At 39.8% G+C, this 21,395-nt stretch overlaps 1 protein-coding gene across 2 annotated transcripts in view; it reads left to right on the forward strand.

Moving 5' to 3' along the window:
• The window catches only part of VCAN (versican), a 113,266-nt gene that overhangs the window by 68,332 nt on the left and 23,539 nt on the right, over positions 1-21,395 (forward strand). For both annotated transcript variants that reach the window (XM_025866736.2, XM_025866737.2), the window contains 5 exons: positions 1,704-6,938; positions 10,259-10,372; positions 12,618-12,731; positions 17,478-17,636; positions 18,899-18,981. In XM_025866736.2, the coding sequence (XP_025722521.1) occupies positions 1,704-6,938; positions 10,259-10,372; positions 12,618-12,731; positions 17,478-17,636; positions 18,899-18,981 (5,705 nt within the window). The remainder of the gene's footprint in view (positions 1-1,703; positions 6,939-10,258; positions 10,373-12,617; positions 12,732-17,477; positions 17,637-18,898; positions 18,982-21,395) is intronic.

Here is a 21,395-nt window from a genome sequence, read left to right on the forward strand (position 1 = left end):
GTCCATAGTTGAAAGGCTGAATGTCTGAGGTAGAATGAGAAGGAGATTTGGTTATAGGACATACGGTTAGAGTAAGAATAACCCAGTCCTATGCAAGTAATAGTTTATGGAGATTACGCAGTGAAGATGTGATGGGATACAGAAAAGAGTTTTCTTTTTTGCTTTTATTAGGGCCAAAGGGATAAAGGTAAATATAGTATATGTCTTCCAGTTCCATAAAAGTCTTGTGGTCTTTGGTTTTCTAAGCAAACCATAGTTAAAAACATAGAGGAGTTTCTTAGAGTTTTTATTGATAGTTCATACACTTCTGAATTTATTTTGATGCATAAAGAATACAGGCAAGACCCGTTCCTTCTCAATAGGGTTTTTTCCACGTCCGACTTATCAGTAAATGCTAGATGTTGATCCTTTCATGCGTGGAAAGGAGTGGCGGCTTGCTACAGGAACAATTTTGGGGGACAGGGGTGGCTCCGTCGTAATTATTCCTTCTGTAAGCTGCCCAGGTTTCGCCTGAGCATTTGTGGCATGAATTGGGGCTCGGCCGAATATGAATTCTGCAGCAATATTCCTGGGGTGGGAGAGCGAGACACTGTGCAGTCTTCCATGCTGCTCTTTGTCTTCTTCATGGGTCCTTGCATGCACAGGCACCTTTTGCCGTGACACTGGGACAAGGACAGCTGTAGTGGCAGAACTCTCTTGGACAACTGAATTCCACTCTGATAAAAGTGAGGGCCCAGAATTTCCTCCTTCCTGATGCCCAGACAAGGGGTTTGGTTGGTGTATTTCTGGAAGCAGAAGAGCCCATTGAGCTTAGTGGTTGGTACTTTATAGCAATTTACAATCTAGGGAGTGCTCTGAGGCTACGTGTTATTTAAAGTATGCTAGTTCGGATGTTAAGGTGTGACTCCTGAACTTCCCGTTGGAGAAAGTGTTAATAAAAAGAAGTGTATGTAACTGACCCAATCCAGATTGCCTCATGAAGGACAAAGGTGTAAAGTGTGGTGGGCTCTTCCTTCCTTCCTTCCTGGTGTTCTCAATGAGCTCTCCCTGCGCAGAGCCCCTCATGCAGGGCTTCCTGTCCTGGTGTCTGGTCTGTGGCTGCAGCCTACGCAGCTAAATCTTGTCTTACTGTTACACTGGGGAGGGACTGTTGATGCACTTTGAAAAGGCTATAAAGAAACCTCTCTTTTACTTTTCTGAAAACAGTCTTCTCTAGGACAGATTATGGCAAGAGAAGGAATCTCTTCCCATTTCCTTATTGAATAGAGGGTGTCTCAGCCTCCCCTTACATAAAACAGTAATCGCTTACTTTTTCTGTATGATCTGGCCAAATGGTCTTAATTTTTCTTTCTTTTTTTTTTTTTCAGTTCACATGCATATGAATTCCCACATTTCATGATTACAATGTACATCTGTGACTCCTTGTTTCATTTTAAGGGCCTTGCTTTGTTAGACATGTTGAAGAGTTCTCATAACCTGTTTCTATAATCTTATATTGGATTTATTTTTCCTATTGTTAATGTGACTCCACAGATTTGGAGACTGAAAACCATGTGTAGAAGGGTGATTGCACTTTATGTGAAAAGATTTGAATCCTTCCTTGTGTGCATGAGTGTGATCAGCCAGCCTTGCTATCGATTTCTTCTGTCGTACGCTGCCAAATCTTCTATTCAAGTATTGTGAAAACTCTTTGTTTTTTTCAGGTCGAATGAGTGATTTGAGTGTAAGTGGTCATCCAATAGATTCAGAATCTAAAGAAGATGAACCTTGTAGTGAAGAAACAGATCCAGAGCACGATCTAATTGCTGAAATTTTACCCGAGTTAATTGAAATAGATCTGTACCACAGTGAAGAAGACGAAGGCGAAGACGAAGAGTGTGCAAATGCTACTGACGTGACGACCACCCCATCAGTGCAGTACATTAACGGCAAACAGCTGGTCACCACGGTGCCCAAGGACCCAGAAGCAGCAGAAGCCAGGCGTGGCCACTTTGAGAGTGTTGCACCTTCTCAAAATCTTTCAGACAGCAGTGAAAGTGAAACGCATCTGTTTGTGGTAGCCGATCCCGGATTGTCTACTGCCGTGCAGCCTAATGAATCGCAAGAAACAACTGAGTCGCTTGAACTTACGTGGAAGCCCGACACTTACCCTGAAACACCCGAACATTTTTCAAGTGGTGAGCCTGATGTTTTCCCCACAGTCCCATTCCATGAGGGAGAAGCCACAGAGGGGCCAGAATCGGTCACAGAGAGGGGGCCTGAACTTGATAATCTGATCCATGAACATATAGAACCTATATCTCTGTTTTCTGAAGAGTCTTCAGGAGATGCTGCCATTGACCAAGAATCTGAAAAAATGATCTTTTCAAGAGCTCCTGAAGGAACATTTGGTGAAGAGGCAGATAAAAGTACTTCTATCACATATACTCCAAGTATAGTTCCAAGTTCTGTGTCAGCCGATGTTTCAGAGGAAGTATCGGTTGCCTTCATAGGAAATGCCCTCCCTGATGGCTCACTGCCCACTGTAGAAAACTGGGTAGAAATAACCCCTAGAGAAAATGTAGAGCTCTCAGGGAGTCCTTCAATCCCATTTCCAGAAGGCTCTGGAGAAGCAGAAGAAGATAAAAATAAAATGTTCACTGTGACAACTGATTTATCACAGAGAAATACTACAGATATGCTGGTTACTTTAGACACCAACAAGATCATGATCACAGAAGGTCTTTTTGATATTCCTGCAACGACCGTTTATTCCATTTCTCAACGACCTTCTGCAGAAGTCGTGCCTACCAAATTTGGAGGGGAAACAGACACTTCTGAGTGGGTCTTCAGTACAGCTTTTGAGGGAAAGAAGAGGAAAGATGAGGAGGAGGGAACCCCAGGTACAGCGTCTACAGTTCAGGTGCATTCATCTACACAGAGATTAGATCAGTTGATTTTACTCTCTGAATTAGAAAGCTCAAGTGAAGCTACATCTAGCGATTCATCATCTACTACCAGGAACAGGTTTATGTCCTCGACAAAACCCACAGAATCTGAAAAGGAAATGACAAGTTCCACTCTTTTCTTTACAGAAACGAATGTTTTAGACGGTCTGGGGGCACAGACTGCTAAGCCCAGCAGTAGCAGTCAACCTGGGGTTCAGGGGGGGCTGTCCACTGTTCCAGGGAGCCCCGGCTCTCTCTCTATGGAGCTGGGCTCTGGGGAAGCTGCTGCTGATCCAGAAACAGCCACTGTTTCTTCATTTTCATTAAGTTTAGAGTCTGAAATTCCAACCAGAAAGGAGGTAGCTGGCACTCTGTCTCCCCATGTGGAAACTATATTCCCTTTTGAGCCAACAGGATTAGTTTTGAGCACTGTAATGGACAGAGAGGTGGCTGAAATTATAAGCCAAACATCCAAAGAGAACTTGATTTCAGAGGTCTCAGGAGAACAAAATCGTGGGCCAGAAATAAAGGGCATTTCTACAGATTTTCCTTTGGAAGAAGATTTCAGTGGTGACTTTAGAGAGTACTCAACAGTAACTTACCCTATAGCAAAAGAAGAAACAGTAATGATGGGAGGCTCTGGGGATGCAGCATTTAAGGATACCCAGATTTCATCATCTGTGATACCTACTTCAGATCACAGCAACCACAGAGCTGACTCAGAAGGACCCGGTAGCACCTCTGTCAGCACTTCCGCCTTCCCCTGGGAAGAGTTCACATCCTCAGCCGAGGGCTCAGGTGAGCAGCTGGTCTCGGTAAGCAGCAAGGTGGACCAAGTGTTTTCCGGTGCTATGGGAAATGTTTCTGGTACAGATTCCCCATTTATTGACCAAGGATTGGGAGAAGAAGGTTCTGTTAATGAAGCCGATAAAAGGACCAGCATTTTACCAACAGCAGAAGCTAAAGGTACTGAAGCCGCAACAGAAAAGGGAGAAGTGACAGTCAATGGCACAGTTTCAGTGAACTTTCCCCAGACTATGGAGCCAGCCAAATTATGGTCCATGCAAGAAGTCAACCCTGTAAGGCAAGGAACTGAAAGTGAGACAGCATCAGAGGAGAAGATTCAAGAACCAAAATCTTTTGAATCCCCTCAAAGCTCTGTTGCACCAGAACAAACAATTTTTGATTCACAAACATTTACTGAAACTGGACTCCGAGCCACAGATTATTCTACACTAACTGTGAAGAGAACTGACAGTACTGGTGAGGAAATGGAGAAAGAAGACATTTCCTTCGCTGATGTGTCTACTCCAGATCCAGAGGCAAAGGGCTTGGAACCCTATACTGCTCTCCCTGAAGTTACCGAAAAATCCCATTTTTTCTTAGCTACTACCTCAGTGACTGAATCTTTATCAGCTGAAAGTGTAGTTACAGATTCTCTAATCCAAAAGGAGGAAACCCTAAAACCTTTTCCCAAAGTTGTGAGGCCCACAGTGAAAGAGTCAGATACCGATCTTTTATTCTCTGGACTGGGATCAGGAGAAGAAGTTTTGGCTACTACGGCATCAGTGAATTTTACTGAAATGGAACAAATCATTACCACATTCTCTCCCCAGGCTTATCACATGAAGAGTTTAGAAACCAGCCTCATAAGTGATACGACCAAAGACTATGAGGAAATGGAAGATGTAGCAAATGAAGTTAGACCACCCATTTCCAAAACAGACAGCCTCTCTGAAGGTATTGAGACAGTGTCCAGCCCAACCTTACTAGAAATTTTAAGTGACACCAGAACTGAAGGACCTTCTATGGCACCTCTCACTTTCTCCACAGATACTGAACATCCTCAAAATCAGACCCATGGTCGGGCAGAAGAAATCCAGACTAGTGGACTACCACCAATGACCGAACAAGTCTCTAACGAGAATTCTTCAACAGCGGAAACAAAAGAAACGGCATCACTTCCCTCTGATTTTCTGGCTAGAACTTATGGTCTTGAAATGGGCACAGGATTTGTTACATCAGCACCAAAACCATCTGACTTGCTTTATGAACATTCTGGAGAGGGATCTGGGGAATTGGATATGGTTGATTTAGTCCACACTTCTGGAACTACTCAGGCAACCAGGCAAGGAAGCACCACATTTGTTTCTGATAGATCCCTGCAAAAACATCCTGAGGTTCCAAGTGCTAAAGCTGTTACTGTTGATGGATTCCCAACAGTTTCAATGTTGCTGCCTCTTCATTTAGAGCAGAATGAAAGCTCCCTTGATCCAACTAGCACACTGTCAAATACAGTGTCATACACGAGGTCCACAGAAGATGCTGCAGATCGTTTCCAAGACCATCTCAGAGGATTTGAGGATTCCACTGTAAAACCTAACAGAAGAAAAACCACTGAAGACATCATTATAGATCTGGACAAAGAGGACAAAGATTTAATATTGACAATTACAGAGAGTACCATCCTTGAAATTCTACCTGAGCTGACATCAGATAAAAATACTATCATAGATATTGATCACACTAAACCTATATATGTAGACATCCTTGGAATGCAAACGGACATAGATCCAGAGGTACTATCAGGACCACATGGCAGTAGTGAAGAAAGCACTCAAGTTCAAGAGAAGTATGAGGTAGCTGTTAACCTTTCTTTAACTGAAGAAAACTTTGAGGGCTCTGGTGACCCTCTTCTGGCTAACTACACTCAGACAACACGTAATGAATCAATACCTTCTGAAGACAGAAGCCACTTAGCTCCCGTGGGCTTTACCTTCACAACTGAGCTCCCTGTTCCTAGCATAGAAACAGAATTAGATATTTTGCTTCCCACAGTGACATCCCTGCCCCTTCCTAGTACATCTGCCACAGTTAATCCAGAGACTGAAGAACCAAAAGTTGAAGCAAAAGCCCTGGATGACGTCTTTGAATCAAGTACCTTGTCTGATGGTCAAGCTATTGCAGACCAAAGTGAAGTAATATCAACATTGGGCCATTTGGAGACACGGGATGAGTATGAAGAAAAGAAACATGTAGGTCCTTCGTTTCAGCCAGAATTCTCATCAGGAGCCGAAGAGGCACTGATCGATCCTACACCCTACGTAAGTATTGGTACTATGCACCTTATGGCTCAGAGTTTAACAGAGGCACCTAACATGATAGAAGGATCCAATCCCTCAGATTACACTGATACAACATCAGCAGTTTCAGCTTTTGCCAAGTTGTCCTCTCAGACACCATCATCTCTCCTCACTGTCTACTTAGGCAGTGGAGCCTCTGAACATGCAGAGGACCCCCCGGCAAGCGCTCTGCCTGGTACAGATGCTGGCACATCTCAGAGGTCTCCAGGAAAACTTGCAGATATTGAGGTGACTTTCACATCATTGACTGAAGAGCTCTTTCCCATAACCGAGCCTCCATCCTTATCTCCTGACACTAGATTAGAACCTTCAGAAGATGAAAGTCATCCTAAGTTATTAGAACACGTGGAGGCTTCTCCCACAGAACTGACTGCTGAAGACGGAACTGAGATTCTCCAAGATTCCCAAACCCAATCCAATATTCGACTTTCTGAAGAAACAATGAAGAGCAATATTCGAACCCCTGAGCCTGGAACTGTGGTTACAACCACAGGTGACATTAAGTTAGAAGGTGCTACACTGTGGCCACATTCTACTTCTGCTTCTGCAGTTTATGGAGTTGAGGCAGATGTCATGCCTCAACCCAGCCCACAGACTTCTGAGAGGCCCACCATTCCTTCCTCTCTGGAAATAAACCCTGAAACACAAGCAGCTTTGATCAGAGGGGAGGATTACACAGTAGCAGCATCAGAAGAGAAAGTATCGGCGAGGATTCTTGATTCCAATAATCTGGCAACAGTAAGCATTGCAGAGTTAAATACTGAGCTTGCAACACCGTCATTTTCCCTTCTGGAAACTTCTAATGAAACCGGTTTCCTGATTGGCATTAATGAAGAGTCAGTGGAAGGCACAGCAGTCTATTTACCAGGTAAGGTCACAACATTGATAAATCTGTTTCCAAACTTGGAAACAGTCCCTTGGTCCTAACACACCTATGCATATAGTCTTTGTTGTGATATTAAATCAGTGGAGATTTTTATGTTATTCACATAACAATAGGACAGACCACATTACTGAGTCCATAATTAGATGCAAAGAAAGTGAGTGTAGATTATTTCTGGGCTTTATAGATACTCTTTGTATTCTTCTGTGTTTTAGAGACAACCTATGATTGCGACATAGGAAAAGTGAAATTGTTAATGGTGTAAAAATTCAATTTGGTTTTACCCATAACTAAAATATTGCTTTGTCATATGCCCTGTAGTTATACATCTTAGTTAAAAACAGGGGGGAAAAATTCCATTTTTAAAAATCTCTCGTTGACGGGTGCTATTATGGCAATATCAAAATCTGTCAGGCCTTTAAAATTTTTTGAGTAGTAAATAACTCTAATAAACATTCACTATAGTTTGTGTAATATCAGTTATCAGTTCACACTTTTATGTAATTTCCTTGCTCCAGATAGTCTGCCTAATGCTTCTAGCACAGCGCCTAGCCAGAGTGGGTATGTATTTGCGCCCTGCTTGTCGAAAGAGGATTTCTGTGTTTTTTTGTTTTGTTTTGTTTTGTTTTTTACCTGAATGGACAGAAAGCATGGGTTTGATATTGGTTCACACAGATTCTCTCATATGATCACAAAAATGTGTTGTTGTTACCATCATCCCCATATTATTATCCCTACTTAAAATGGTGGGATGTGGATGTTCAGAGAAGTTCTGTAATTTACCTGGGGTTGCATAGCCACACACACCGTGGCCTTGGTGGGATCTGAACCCAGATCAGCTCCACTCCAAAGTCATGGTCTTTTCATTGCTCTTTCCTGGTTTCCAGTTAATATAGTATAAAAGTGAATAATTGACATTTAATGATTTATAAGCCAGAAATCTTGGAATATTTACTTTGTAGACTATATTTCCTTTTCGTCTAGCTTGATAATAGTGAGAAGTCTTCTTTAACAGGGTATTTTCTAGTAATGTTATTTAAATAACAATGTCAGTGGAATCCACAAATAGCCATTACCACCTAGTGACCTAGATAAAGAGAAAAAAAAAAAATCAGTACTTCAAGGGCTGTGTTGTTGAAACTATGTTTTATTTTAATGAATATGTTTTACAGCATGGCTATGTTTAGGATTATTCTCCCAATCATTTCAATGTTATCTTTTGTGCCAGTAATGCTTCTGTTTGTTGTGCTTCAGATAGAGTAAAATAATTAATCATAAAGTGCAACTTTTATAAATGACTTGAAGTATTTTATGAATAAAATTAATCAGAGGTGGTCGATGGATTTTTTTTTTTTTTTTGCTGTCACTCTATATTTAATCTGTAAATGATAACCTAGTAATCTGGCCAGTATTTATTCTCTTATAATTTAGTTGAAAATACCTCAGGTTGGTGAAAATACAATACAGAAATCATTGTTAAGTCACAGAGAGTTAGGTTTGACAGATGGATGAAAAATGTGTACCAGTAATCCAGACCACAGTATTTACTTAGAACGAGAGCTTGCGTCTTCACTGCAAAGCAGATTGTGACTTTAGGCGAATTCGGTAAACAGCAGCTCACATTGGATTGCCTGGTTTCTCTGTTGCAGGTTCAGCTTTCAGAGAGTAATACAAACTGTTTAGGGAAGAACAGAATTCATCAAAACAAAACTTTTCTCCTAACCTAAACTACTTTAGGTTCACAGAAGGACCCGCTTTCTTGCCAAGTCCTTGTCCCATAGTCTCAGTATGGTGTCTGGAGTCTGTGGTGGGAATAATAATAATACTTCACATTTGTGTGGCACATGACAGTTTATCAAGCACTGTCACATATGTGTCATTTTGGTTTTGCACTGAGGGCAGCACGTAGATGTGTTGTGGACGGCATCCTTGACAGAGAAACAGTGTACTTTCAAAGGCAGAAGGCTAAAATGACTAGGGAGATTTTGCATATTTTTAGAACTATAGGAGAAAGAGTCTTAGAAATATTGGGCTCATTTTTGAAGAAGTAGGTCTAAGCATCTGAAGCAACCTGATTATAATGTTGAACTCATAGATGTGAATGTAGTATCTATCAAGTCTTTCTTGTTGTCCAGAATTTACCTAACACTCGGAAAGTTTGAGTTCGACTTTCTTGTGTGGAAAGATTCAGTTACCTTCTAGAGCAGTGCCTGCTTATTCCAATATTCCTTAAGTTTGTGTTCCTTAAGTAGATATCTTTTCTCATGTGTAATTACTTCAGGGTTTCAGGACTGGAGATTCTTGAAAATATGGTTTTTATTCCATATATAGCCTATTTATCTCAATTATTTTGTAAGACTTTCAACTCTTACCTGGATTTTTAAACATTTTGAAACATAAGCAATTCTGAAAAAGCATTCAAATAATAAAGAGAAGTGACTCATGTAAATACAATTATCCAAGCAATACCACAGAATAATATATGTGCTTGAAGTATTGTAAAAGTATTTGCCTTTAGGAAACACATTTTAAAGTGTTTCTTCTCAGAAATTTGTGTCTCTGGCCTTTACATTTATCTTCTAGGACTGTTGATTTTATTTGTGTTTTAATAAGAAAATTGTAATAAAAATTTGGGGTTTCAGAAAAATTGGGAGTCTCATTTTAGGTGAGATTTTTGTCTTTGGGTGTGTTTTTATACAGTAGAGTTTAATTTATGTGTTGCTTTTCTTCAAGTATAGTTTAAAGGAGTACATTTGGAACGTGTTTTTGGAAAAAGCATATTAATGTAGCAGAAGAGACTTCAGTGCACACTTTCGAAGAAAAACAGTTTCTGAGCATTAAGTGGTAAAAGGCAATAATAATTCAAATGACGATAACAAGCCAAACTGCTAAAAAGAATGCATGTTTTGTGTATCCAGCCATTTCACATGAACTAACCTCGTTTAAAAGAATACATTTTCCATTCACTGTGCACATATGTGTAATCATTTTTGACTAAAATCAATTGCCATTATCATGCCGACTAAATCTGCAGTAGAATATATTAGTTGCCAGATACTGTACAGATTATCATTTAAAAATAATGATGACTGAATCCCAGAAATGAATAGATGCAATTTGTAACAATTAGTTGTAATGCCAAGAAACACTCCAGAGAGTAAAGTTAATGTTAATTTTTATGCGTAGTATCTAAATTGCTATGGTAAAGCTTTTATTATGGTAGCAATCAGTGGCAATTTATGCTAAAATATATTAAAACCTGGATATGAGCCTAATTGCTTTTCTTACTTTCCTGAACATGGTAGGACCTGATCGTTGCAAAACGAACCCGTGCCTTAATGGAGGCACCTGTTACCCTACTGAAACTTCCTATGTATGTACCTGTGTGCCGGGATTCAGTGGCGACCAGTGTGAACTTGGTAAGATGTTCTTGTCTGAAAGAGTGTAATTCTTTTCCAGAAGATATATTGGGGCAGAATTTATATTGCTCAAAGGATTTCAGGGAAACCCATGTGTAGATGAATTATTTGTTAAATGACATTAAAATCATAGAGTAATTTAAGTAGAGTCTGGGAAATGGGGACAGGTGTTTACTGAATTTTGTTAATATACCCAAAACTCAGTGAAGCTTTCTGAGGTGAACTGTGTCTTTTTATAGTTTTTCCAGATAGGCTTTACAAATGTAAACTTGCATAAATAGTAAGGAAATATTTTAATCTCCTTCCCCAAATCTGCATATCAATAATCAAATTAAATACAAAAAAAACAACATTAAAAAGCTGTATTTAAAAGATGAGGGAGTTTAGTTTTTGTGTTTTGAGTTAACTTGCTCCTCTGAGGTGAAATGGGCAAGATCCTTCTCTGGGTGTCTCCAGAGGCCAGCCTAACCCACCTCTGCCTCAATTAAGTTTTGAGGTGGTTGTCCTCCTCTTCCTTAATATCATTGTCTGTTTACTAAATCAGTTCCTTTCACTCTCATTTTTATTTAGGTTTCTTTTTTCTTTTTTTTTTTTTAAAGATCCCAGTTCTGATTTGGGTAAATATGGATAGACCTTTCTTCTGAGAAAAGAGATGATGAGAATACACTGGCCAGGTGATCCTTTTAGAGGTCCCATAAAGGTTTTCTTCTACGATTGAGTAAAGAAGGCCCATGGATAATGCTTTAGATTGCACAGAAATACTGAGATAAAATCCTTAACATTCATATTAAAAGAGTGTTTGTCTTTAAAAAAAATAGTCAATGGAACTAGTCAGCTCTATCTGTGTGCTAACTAGTAGGGACATAGAAATAGCAGTAGATTACATTTAAGGAATAATTACATCTTAAGTATCATATTTACCTATATATGTATAAAAGCATCTCTTTGGCCCCCATTCTGTTTTACATTAAAGTCAATTTAAAATAATGTAATGAGTTAATATTTGTGAAGCTGTTAGAACAGTGGCTGGCATTTAGCAAGCATCATAAAAGTGTTTGGTATCACTGCTATGTAATATCCTCATTGCCAAGGCCATTTCCTTAGCCACCAATACATTGTATACCTCTTGGGAACTTCATGTATTGTGTATAAGTCATATGTTTTAATATTCTTTTTATTTAATATAAGCATAATTAAATCTTTAGTGGAATTGCAAACTGCTGAGAGAATAAAGCATTAGTTTCATCAGAGATCATGGAGGTCTGGGTAGAAAGGTGGTACTTCCTAAGATCTTAAAGTTGGGAGGATTTCGATAGCTGGTGGGGCAAGACTCAGACACAGCAAACAAAGGCACAAACACCCCGGACTGCAGGATGCACTTGGGTGACTGCGAGTACTCAGGTAGGCCTATTTATGGGTTTGGGAGAAAATCCTTGGAAGCAGGTTGGATCTCGAGAGGTCTGAGAAGGTTCTGAATCCAGTGTACCGATGAGTTTACTTCCTACGCTAGTAGAGTGGTTTTGACTTCAGTGGGCATCAAAATCATGGGCATGGCTTCTGCGGCCCCAGGTGTTGTTCCCATCCCCCCACAGGGTCTAATGCTGTAGGTCTGGGGTGGGCCTGGGAATGTGCATCTCTGACATTCTGAGGTGATGCTGATGCTGCTTGTCCAGGGACTACATTTGGAAGATATCTGCCCTGGGCAGTTGGGATCTACTGAAGGTTTGGAAGCCAAAGAGTAAATTATCATGACTGTGTTTAAAGGAGATGGCAGTTAGCAGAATGAAAGATGTGTTGGAAAGAGAGAGAGGCCCAGAGGCAATCAGGCCAGTTACATATTTTCAGTATTCCACGGGTGGGGTAATCAGAGCATGAGCCACGATTGAGGGTAGGAAGTTCCAGGGAATTCTTTACCGGTTCTAGGGCTCCCGTGACCATCTAAATGCAATGGAAACAATGACCCTCCTATGAATAACTTTGAAATTTTCTTAGGGTTGCCAGATTGAGCAAATCAAGTGCAGGAAGGTCAGTTAAATTTGAATTTCAGGTTAAAAAAATAATAAGTTTTTAGTGCAAGTAGCCCTAAATATAGCATGGGATATATTTATATTGAAAAGTTATTTTTTTAAACCTGAAATTCAAATGTAACTGGCTGTTTTGTTCTTTATCTGGCAACCTTACACTAAATAGGATCCTTTGACCTTTTCTGAAAGTACTTTTGTGGCCTTCTATGATTTTATTTCAGATTTTGATGAATGTCACTCTAACCCCTGTCGCAATGGAGCCACATGCATTGATGGTTTTAATACGTTCAGGTGCCTCTGCCTTCCGAGCTATGTTGGTGCACTTTGTGAACAAGGTAAGATCTGATGCAACATCTGTAGGATGAACAGTATGGTTGTTTCATTTCAAATGTTACTTCTAGACAGCTTTTTGCCATCATTATTTGCATGTTTTTAGCAATGTTGGCCATACTGCATGTTTTTTTCCTGCAAGGGAAATTCACAGGTTACCTAAGTATATTAGGTTTCCTTATGTGTCCGTAGCCCATGAAAAATAGTGTTGACTTAATCACTGCTGTTTTGCTGATAGAACAGAATTGTAGACAGGCACACTGAGCTGAATTTAAGGACATCTAGCTGACAAAAGGAACGTTGTTAAGTATTCTTCCTGAGGACAAACCAGGCATTGACCTTAATCCATCTGTGTGGCTTGTACCAAGGAGTATCGAATTCAATACTCGTTGCCTTTATTTTCTCCTCCAAAACAATTGGGAGTCAATGGGTTTATTTTTCATCGTCAGTCATCTCTGGAGAATGCATTGATATAGTTGTTAGACTACATTAGCTTTGGCTTGGTAAACATTACATAAAAGGTATTGTAAATCTGCTCAACAGGGACTTTTCCTACTACAGAAGCATCTGCTTTTTCTGAATGAAACCAAGGCCCGTGTTCATGATTGCTTGAATCTCATGATCCCTATAATTTGTATTTTATGGCCAACCTGAGAATGTATTTCAGGTGGTTAATGGTAACATTTCTTAGTCATCAATCAGAAACAGATTGCATGTTCAGCTATACTCAGCTTTGAAATGTCGATTTCCTTTACTGCAAGTCATACAGTGGTTTGGCTTTGACAAAAATGCCCAGTGCCAAACTTCTGTTCCACCAGACAGAATGAAAACGTATTAGACACTCAGACACATTGGTCTGGCCCCCCATTCTGGTTTACAGTGTTAATCCAGACATCACCACGATGAGAACAACCGAAAGCAGCATGTATTGAACTGCCAATCAAAAAGGATGGGTGATGGCTCCATTTTTAGTTTTTTTCTCTCTGTTGCATAGGAAGAGTCTGTTTAGAATTTAAAAGGTAAATATGAAAATTGGCCAGGCAAGATCCTCTTCTTAAGGAAAACAGTAAGGAAGATGCCATTTGTTGAAGAAAACAAAAGGGCGAGATCCTTGAAACATTGCATATGTTAAAATGATTCTGGCTTCCCTTAGTTCCAAGTCCGAGGAGCAATTAAAAAAATCATTCATTCAACGAATGTTTACTGAGCACATACTGTCTTCCAAGTGCTATCCTGGGTACTGGAGGTAGAACTTGGAGCAAAATAGACAAGATCCGCAGTCTGGGTGACTCAGCGTAATTCTTGGCAGAGAATAAAAAGAGATGCTATTTGTTGAATGCCTTATAGTTTACCAGATGTTCCCAGGTATATCATTTCGTTGAGTTGACAGTATTTCGTTGTGGTAAGTGGGCCAGAAATCAAGGTTCAGAAAGGAAAAAGTGATGTGTTCAAGGTCACTAGAGAGTGGGAAAAATGAACCTAGGCTGCCTTGTAAAGCCCAGGTTTTTCTCAGTATCGTCCCACTTTTCAAGTAACTCTCACAGATAAGCATTTTATTTATGCTTATAACCTTAAAAAGCTTTGCTTTTTTTCTCTCTCATTTGTGGTACCACTTAGTTTTCAGGTGCATTCTATTTTGTCTTAAAGCAAGTGTACTTTCATCCACAATATTTGCTGAGAAACAGCTATCCTGGTGTGTTTATCCGATGCAGCTGTGCTTCTGTGATTTATTGCCAGGACCCTGAAAGATTTTTTTCTCCTCTTTGCAGGTTGCCTAAGAACAAATGTTTTTTTCATTAACAGCAGCATTGTTGTCTAAACAGTTTTCTCTCCAAATTTCAGTGATGACTGTGTTGTTGTTTCTTCAGCTGACCTTTTCTTCTCTGCATTGGTAACCTCCCAACTCCCAGTAACTCTGGAATAAGGGACCTATTTTGGTAGAATGATAACTGATATAAAATCTAGAAGGGGCTCTTAGGACAGTATGGAGACAGTTCTCACCACAGCCAACACACACAGGCAGCCAGCACACACACGCACAACTAAATGTACGTCTTTGTGATATGACCTATGCATTATAGTGGTCTGAAAGCATAAGAAGTATTTCCAGATGTCAGATGATTTTTACAAAAATATCACCCAAATGTGTTGCTTTTAAGGAATGAAATGTGTATCACGCCATTTTTAGGTGAGATTGGAAAAGGAGACTGCTTCTGGTAACTCCTATCAGAATAGCATCCTAGAAGATGCTGCTTGACGCCTAGTCCTGCATTACATATTTAGTGAATTCATGAATAATAAAAGTTAAGTAAATCCATGTGGATTTTTGGCTTTTTTTTCAATAGAGAGTCATTTTGTTAAGTAGTACTTGCACATATATTCATAATCATTAGGACCGTAAGTCTCTGGTTTCAGTAGCATAGATGAGTAAATAAACAAGCAAAAACAAACAAATGGTCCCTGTTTGGACCTGTGTTCTGATAGGAATATATGCACCTGTTAACTGAGAAAGGCATTGTAGCAATGATGTGGTCATGCATCTAAATTTTATGATCATTTGGGTTTTTTGGTGTAAGAGAAAAAAATGCTTAATGATAATCTGTTTTAATGATAAAACACAAAGAAAGAAGACCGGACTAAAACCATTGGGTTAATAGAGGATATGAGTGTGTAGAAGAATTTTTTTTTCTAATGTCTTAGTAAGTTAGGGATCCTCTAGAATTTTAAGCTATATCTTAAAATACATATTAATTTCCATAGTTAAGGCAAGCTATGCTGGTATAATATCACATTATTGACTTTGGCAGTAAGAGTTTTCTAAAAAAATCTTTCTAATTGTCCTCCTTTATAAACTAATCCCGTCATATATGAAGATCCGTTTCCTCCCCACCCCTCCTACCCCACCTTCCACGGGAACATCGCAAAAGGAAATTTACTGCATCTAAGTAACCCAACTGCACTTTATCTTTGGGGGCTGAATGCTACTTTTATCCCAAATCATCTAGCAGTGCCTTGATTCTTTTCCTATGAGATTTGGTGGTCTCCAAAAGCACTTTAGTAAAACTCAAAACTTCCAGTGCACAGTATTTAAACCAGTTTGTCAGCTGGCTGTAACTAAACAAGAAGCCCGATAGACTAAACTGAAATAAAGCCCGCTCTCCGAGATAAGCTGCATCTGTTGTATGACGATGGTTGAAATCCCTGGAGCCAGGAAAACATGAAAAGCTCTCAGAATGCATACTTTCCCACAATTATAGAAAGAGGAGCAAATGGTGTGAGAGGCAGGAGATGATCTGACTATCAGTTTGGACCCCAGGTCTGACGTATACAGCAAGCATGTATTTCATCTAGAAGGATTTTTTTTCCTTCATCAGCCAGTAAGATTAGGGGAAGGGAGGGTGGTTCGTAGGTAATTTGGAAAGTTTTCTTGGTACCTAAAATTTTATAAATGTTGCAGTTCTGTTAGTGTTTGCATCTAACTAGTTCAGTATGTTTGTGAGGTATGTTTTGTGATAGTCAAAATTACTTCCGTTGATCATCATTGAATACATACCGTTGAACCAGCCCCCCCCCTGTGAGTGGATGAGTCTGAGGAAGGTCGCTAACAAGAATGCAGTACTATGGAGCCAGACTGCTTTCCTGTGAAAATATTTAAAAACTGGCAATCTAGAATCTAGAAGGTACAGCTGCAGCTTCCTGCCAGTGCAAAATTTAGATATATTTGAAAAATGTTCTTATCCAAACAGGGTACTGGTTATAGTGTGCTTGTTACAAAAGAGAAAATATACATATACATGTATACACACACATATATATGTGTATACATGGCTTGGTGGAATGTGGGACACGAAGTTAAAGAACTTAGGTTATTTCATTCTTAAGAAACTTAAAATCCTGGGGGTGCCTGGGTGGCTCAGTCAGTTGGGCGTCTGTCTTTGGCTCGGGTCATGGTCCTGGGGTGCTTGGATTGAGCCCCACGTCACGCTCCCTGCTCAGCGGGGAGCCTGCTTTTCCCTCTCCTCCCCACTCGCGCTCTCTCTCGCTGTCTCTGCCTCTCTCTCTCTCAAATAAATAAATAAATCTTAAAAAAAGAACAACTTAAAATCCTGATGCATTTGCACGGGGAGTTACCTATATTTCCTCTCCTTTGGGGAAAGAAGGCCCACAGTTCTCGTCATATCCCAGAAGCTGCCTCCTGATGACGACTTTTTTTTCCCCCCTCTCTTTGTAAATCTTACTTGACAAGAGCCTGTGGCCACCCAGCTATCTCTCTGGGAAGTGGTAAAGGAACTACTTACAGAGCCTTTGAAGTCCTTATTCAAATAGAGCAGTCATAATCCTATTAGCCGGAATTCTTATCTTATCACTTGAATAATTCTCTTCAGAAAAGTTGTGTTGGTAAGGACTTAGCCCCAGTTGCTTCACAAGTGAGTCAGTCAGTAGACATTGCAGCCTAAGAAGTTTTGTCTGGCCCTTCTGCCAGTTTTCTTTCCTGCTGACACTGGCTCTAATCAAGGAAACTGAAGTTAGATACTGCCTCTTTAGTCCAGAGATGTACAGCACCCACTTGGCAGGGGTCAGTGGGCTGTCTTTATCATACTTTCTTTGTCATCGTGACCAAATTTATTAATATATAACTTCAGGGACATTGCACTGATATTGGCTTAGGTCTTCTTACTAACACTCAGATCCGTGAGGCTAAATTGAATGACGTCGGTGAGATTACTAAGCCCCTGCCTTGTTTCTTCCAGACACAGAGACGTGTGACTACGGTTGGCACAAATTCCAAGGGCAGTGCTACAAATACTTTGCCCATCGGCGCACATGGGACGCAGCTGAACGAGAATGCCGTCTGCAGGGCGCGCATCTCACAAGCATCCTGTCTCATGAAGAACAGATGTTTGTGAACCGTATGTACCAAATATACGCAGGTTTCCTGAAGCTTTGCTCAGTGTCCCCATCTTCTTAGTTTTCTCTGTTATCTAACTGAACAGATGTAGCCTTCTCTGTTGCAGTTCAACTTATTAAATCCCTCGTCTGAACTACTTAAAATCATCTCTTCTACCTGAGTCCCCTACTTTGAGAAACACTCAGCTCTAACAGAGAAAGGCATTTCCTAGTCTACCAGCAGTAATAGGTGAAATGGCATGCTATAGGTTGGGTCCTATGACATTGCTACTTGATTATTTTCTGACTTACGAAAATGGCCGCTGAATTCTTCTCATGGCTGCCTTCGTAGTTCTGTTTTGAAGATGGGCATATGTTGTCTCGAATTAAAGAGAAAATTGCTTTTAGCTATTTTTATCCCACTAATTAAAATTGAATTGTCAATTACACCTTAATCCTACCCTCTGCGCAAAATTGGTTCTCATCCAAGCTGCTAATGGTTTTAGGCCATAGAAAGTGGGTTTCATATTAAGAACATGAACAAATAGAGACTGTAAAGCTAATGAAACTTACTACCAGAGCTGTTGAATAACTCCTTAAACTATAGCAAAGAGGAGGGCAGCTAGCTTTTATATAGTGAATATGTAGAAGTTTTTTGATATGAAGCATTGTTTGATGCTCTATTAAATATGTTCTCAAAATGCCTGCTATCTTTTAGAAGTTTGATTGTTAGTTTACAATCTGTATGCAGGTTCAGTTAACTTTTTTGCATGGTATTCTTGCCAGTGACTCATCTCATGATGAAAGTAATTATTTTTGAAGATCTACAATTTTGTAGAACTGTCTGGTCTAGGTAGTCACTGTTTAAAATGCTTTAAGAAGAAACATGTGGCTTCCAAAGTGAGGCTAGCATGGGAATGATCTGTCACATTTTACTGGGTCACTGAATTTTTGCCAATGGCATAGCTTAATAAAAAAATGGCAAGTTTTTATCATGAGTAAGGATGGAAAAATATTTAATTATAGTAAACTGCTAGGGAAATTATTTTCTTATGTCTGATATTTTAATCTTTCTCAATGTTTGTGAATTAGCTTTTTAGTTTAGAGCACACTGGGTAGAAGAACAAAAGATAGTTAGACTATGAGAGATTTTTATGAGCAACTAAATAAAAATCTAGCCGGAAAAGAGGATGTATGATTCACTCTGAAAATAATTTTCTTGGATACATTTCATCCATATATGGGAAAGGTAGTAAAAATATCTGCATTGTTTCCCTTTTCTTAGGTGTGGGCCATGATTATCAGTGGATAGGCCTCAATGACAAGATGTTTGAACATGACTTCCGTTGGACCGATGGCAGCACACTGGTAAGTTGCTCATGAAAAATGATACCAATTCTGGGAACTTGGTAGCGTGTGCTGATTGCGTGTTACAGAAGGCATATTTGATCAGAGACCAGTTAAGTGACTTGCTCAGTGTCACTCAGTAAGATAGATGAGTGTTAGAATAGCGTCCATGCTGTTTCCAGTCACTGTGGCTCTCTTTGAAAGAGGAGTGTATCAGAGTCCATTGAATGGGAAAACCACACCTCAGGTTTGTCTTTCAGATGGTTATTTTTGTGTTTTATGGCTTCAAAAAAGGGAAAGAATAAATGTAAGAGAAAAGGCCTTAAAACAAACAAAAAAACCTACCTTTCCCTCTTACATAATTGCACCTGGAAATCTCTGTGGCATGGCTCATTTTTATCCAAACCAAGGTGCTCATTTTTTTTTATCTTAAAAAAGATTGCTGAATTATGATCTGGTGGATTTGCTTCCATTCAAACTCTGCTCACTAATTACATAGTTTTTAGCTTTTTATGCTTCTTAAAGGAAGGAGTGAAATGGTAATACTGGCCCCAAACTTGAGTTGGCTGAAATAAGATTCTTAGGACAGCTGAACCTGTTTTGAGTCACTACTCTGAATACATATGAGTCTAATTTTTTAGAAATAGTTCAAGTGTGGTTAGCTATATACTAGTGGTTCTAGGCACTGGCTGTTCATTAGAATCACCTGGGGAACATAATTTAACAACTGGTGCCTAGGCATCAACTCAGATTCATTAAAGCAAAACCCCGGGTGGCTGGCTCCATTTTCCATGTGTTCTCCAGGTGATTCCAAAATGCAGACAAGTTGGGATCCACGGGGCTGGACAATAAGTGTAAATTCAATTCTAAATTAGATAAATAACAGGAAAAATTGAAAGTAATGTTTAAGCTCTTTTTGTGAATTTATTTAGGTGCCTAAATTTCATTCACTACTTGCCACTCATCTGGATTTAATGAGTTTGGCAAAATGTAAAGTTCATCCTTAGAATGGATGCCAAAGGAATCTCCGCTTTTTGAAGTTCTTCTCTGTCTGCTCAAGAAAGCTTTTCTGTGTTCTTATGGATGTACCGCGCAGTTCATCTTTGTGTCAGTTGCTCTGCTTGGCACCTTGCATTTGTTTATTCCCCACAATAACCTTTAAGAGAGGTATGAGGTGTTTTATAGGTAAAGAAAGGAAAGGTCGGTTAGGTTGAGATTTTTGCCCAGAGCCCCAGTACCAGTGCTTTTAAGTGGTGAAGCCAGTCTCCAAAGCCATGCTTTATTCTGGTGAGCACCTCCTAGACTTGAAAAGATATCCCTTATTACATATTTTGCCTTGAGCAACCCTAAAATAAAGTCTGGCCTGCCCTCTCTCTGTCATCACTCCTTATGTTTAATCAGCACTCTTTGTCATTCAGGTTCATAAGTAGGTCCTTTGGCAAGATGCAGAGAAGATAAGGAAGTTAGATTGTCCATAAAATACATTCCCAGTAAGATATATGAACCACACCGTCTGAATCAATACTCATTGTTTTCTTTCTTTCTTTCTTTCTTTTTAAATATTTTATTTATTTATTTGACAGAGAGATACACGGCGAGAGAGGGAACACAAGCAGGGGGAGTGGGCGAGGGAGAAGCAGGCTTCTCATGGAGCAGGGAGCCCGGTGTGGGGTTCAATCCCAGGACCCTGGGATCATGACTTGAGCCGAAGGCAGATGCTTAACGACTGAGCCACCCAGGCGCCCCAATACTCATTGTTTTCTGATTGTCCTGACGAGATGGTATATGTGCAGCTGTTTCATCTGTATATTTTTATTTTGCTAAAATGAATAATAATTTCAGGGGTGCTAATTTTGGTCAGTTAGATCAATAGTGGCTGGTAGGCCGTGAGTTCTATTATGTTAATTTTAACTGAGGATGAACTCTTTTGATTTTATTAATTTAATTTACATGTGAACATAAAAACTAAAGGATTTTTTCCCTGTATGTTAAAGATAGTTAAAACTGTTCTTATAATTTTGTTGATGTGTTTTATATAGTATAGGCATTTATCAAGTTTTCTTTTGTTGAAGGAGTATTTCGTTCCTATGGGATAAATTCGGTCTAAAGACCCTCTGTTAATCTTCCTCCCACACACTTTCCCTGATACATAGCGCACTGAAAAGTGCAGGTCCTGTGAGGCCCCAGCGGGACCTGTATTACAGAATCTAGAAAGCCACGGGGTCAGGTGGGGTTCTGGTTGGTGCGTGTGCCTTGCAGACCTTGACCACAGCTCGTCTCAGAGTGTCCCTGTGTGTTCTTGCCCTGAGCCTGGAATAGCTGCGTTTGACCAGCTGTAGTGTAGGTGAAGTCTGCCATTTGCTACACACCAACCTGATAAGGCCAAGTCTCTAACTTCCAATCTGTTGTTGATTATATAGAATTGATTTGTTTTC

The sequence above is a fragment of the Callorhinus ursinus genome, unplaced genomic scaffold (genome assembly GCF_003265705.2).
Source record: "Callorhinus ursinus isolate GAN/ISIS: 27379988/994484 unplaced genomic scaffold, GSC_fseal_2.0 scaffold3, whole genome shotgun sequence".
NCBI lineage: Eukaryota > Metazoa > Chordata > Mammalia > Carnivora > Otariidae > Callorhinus > Callorhinus ursinus.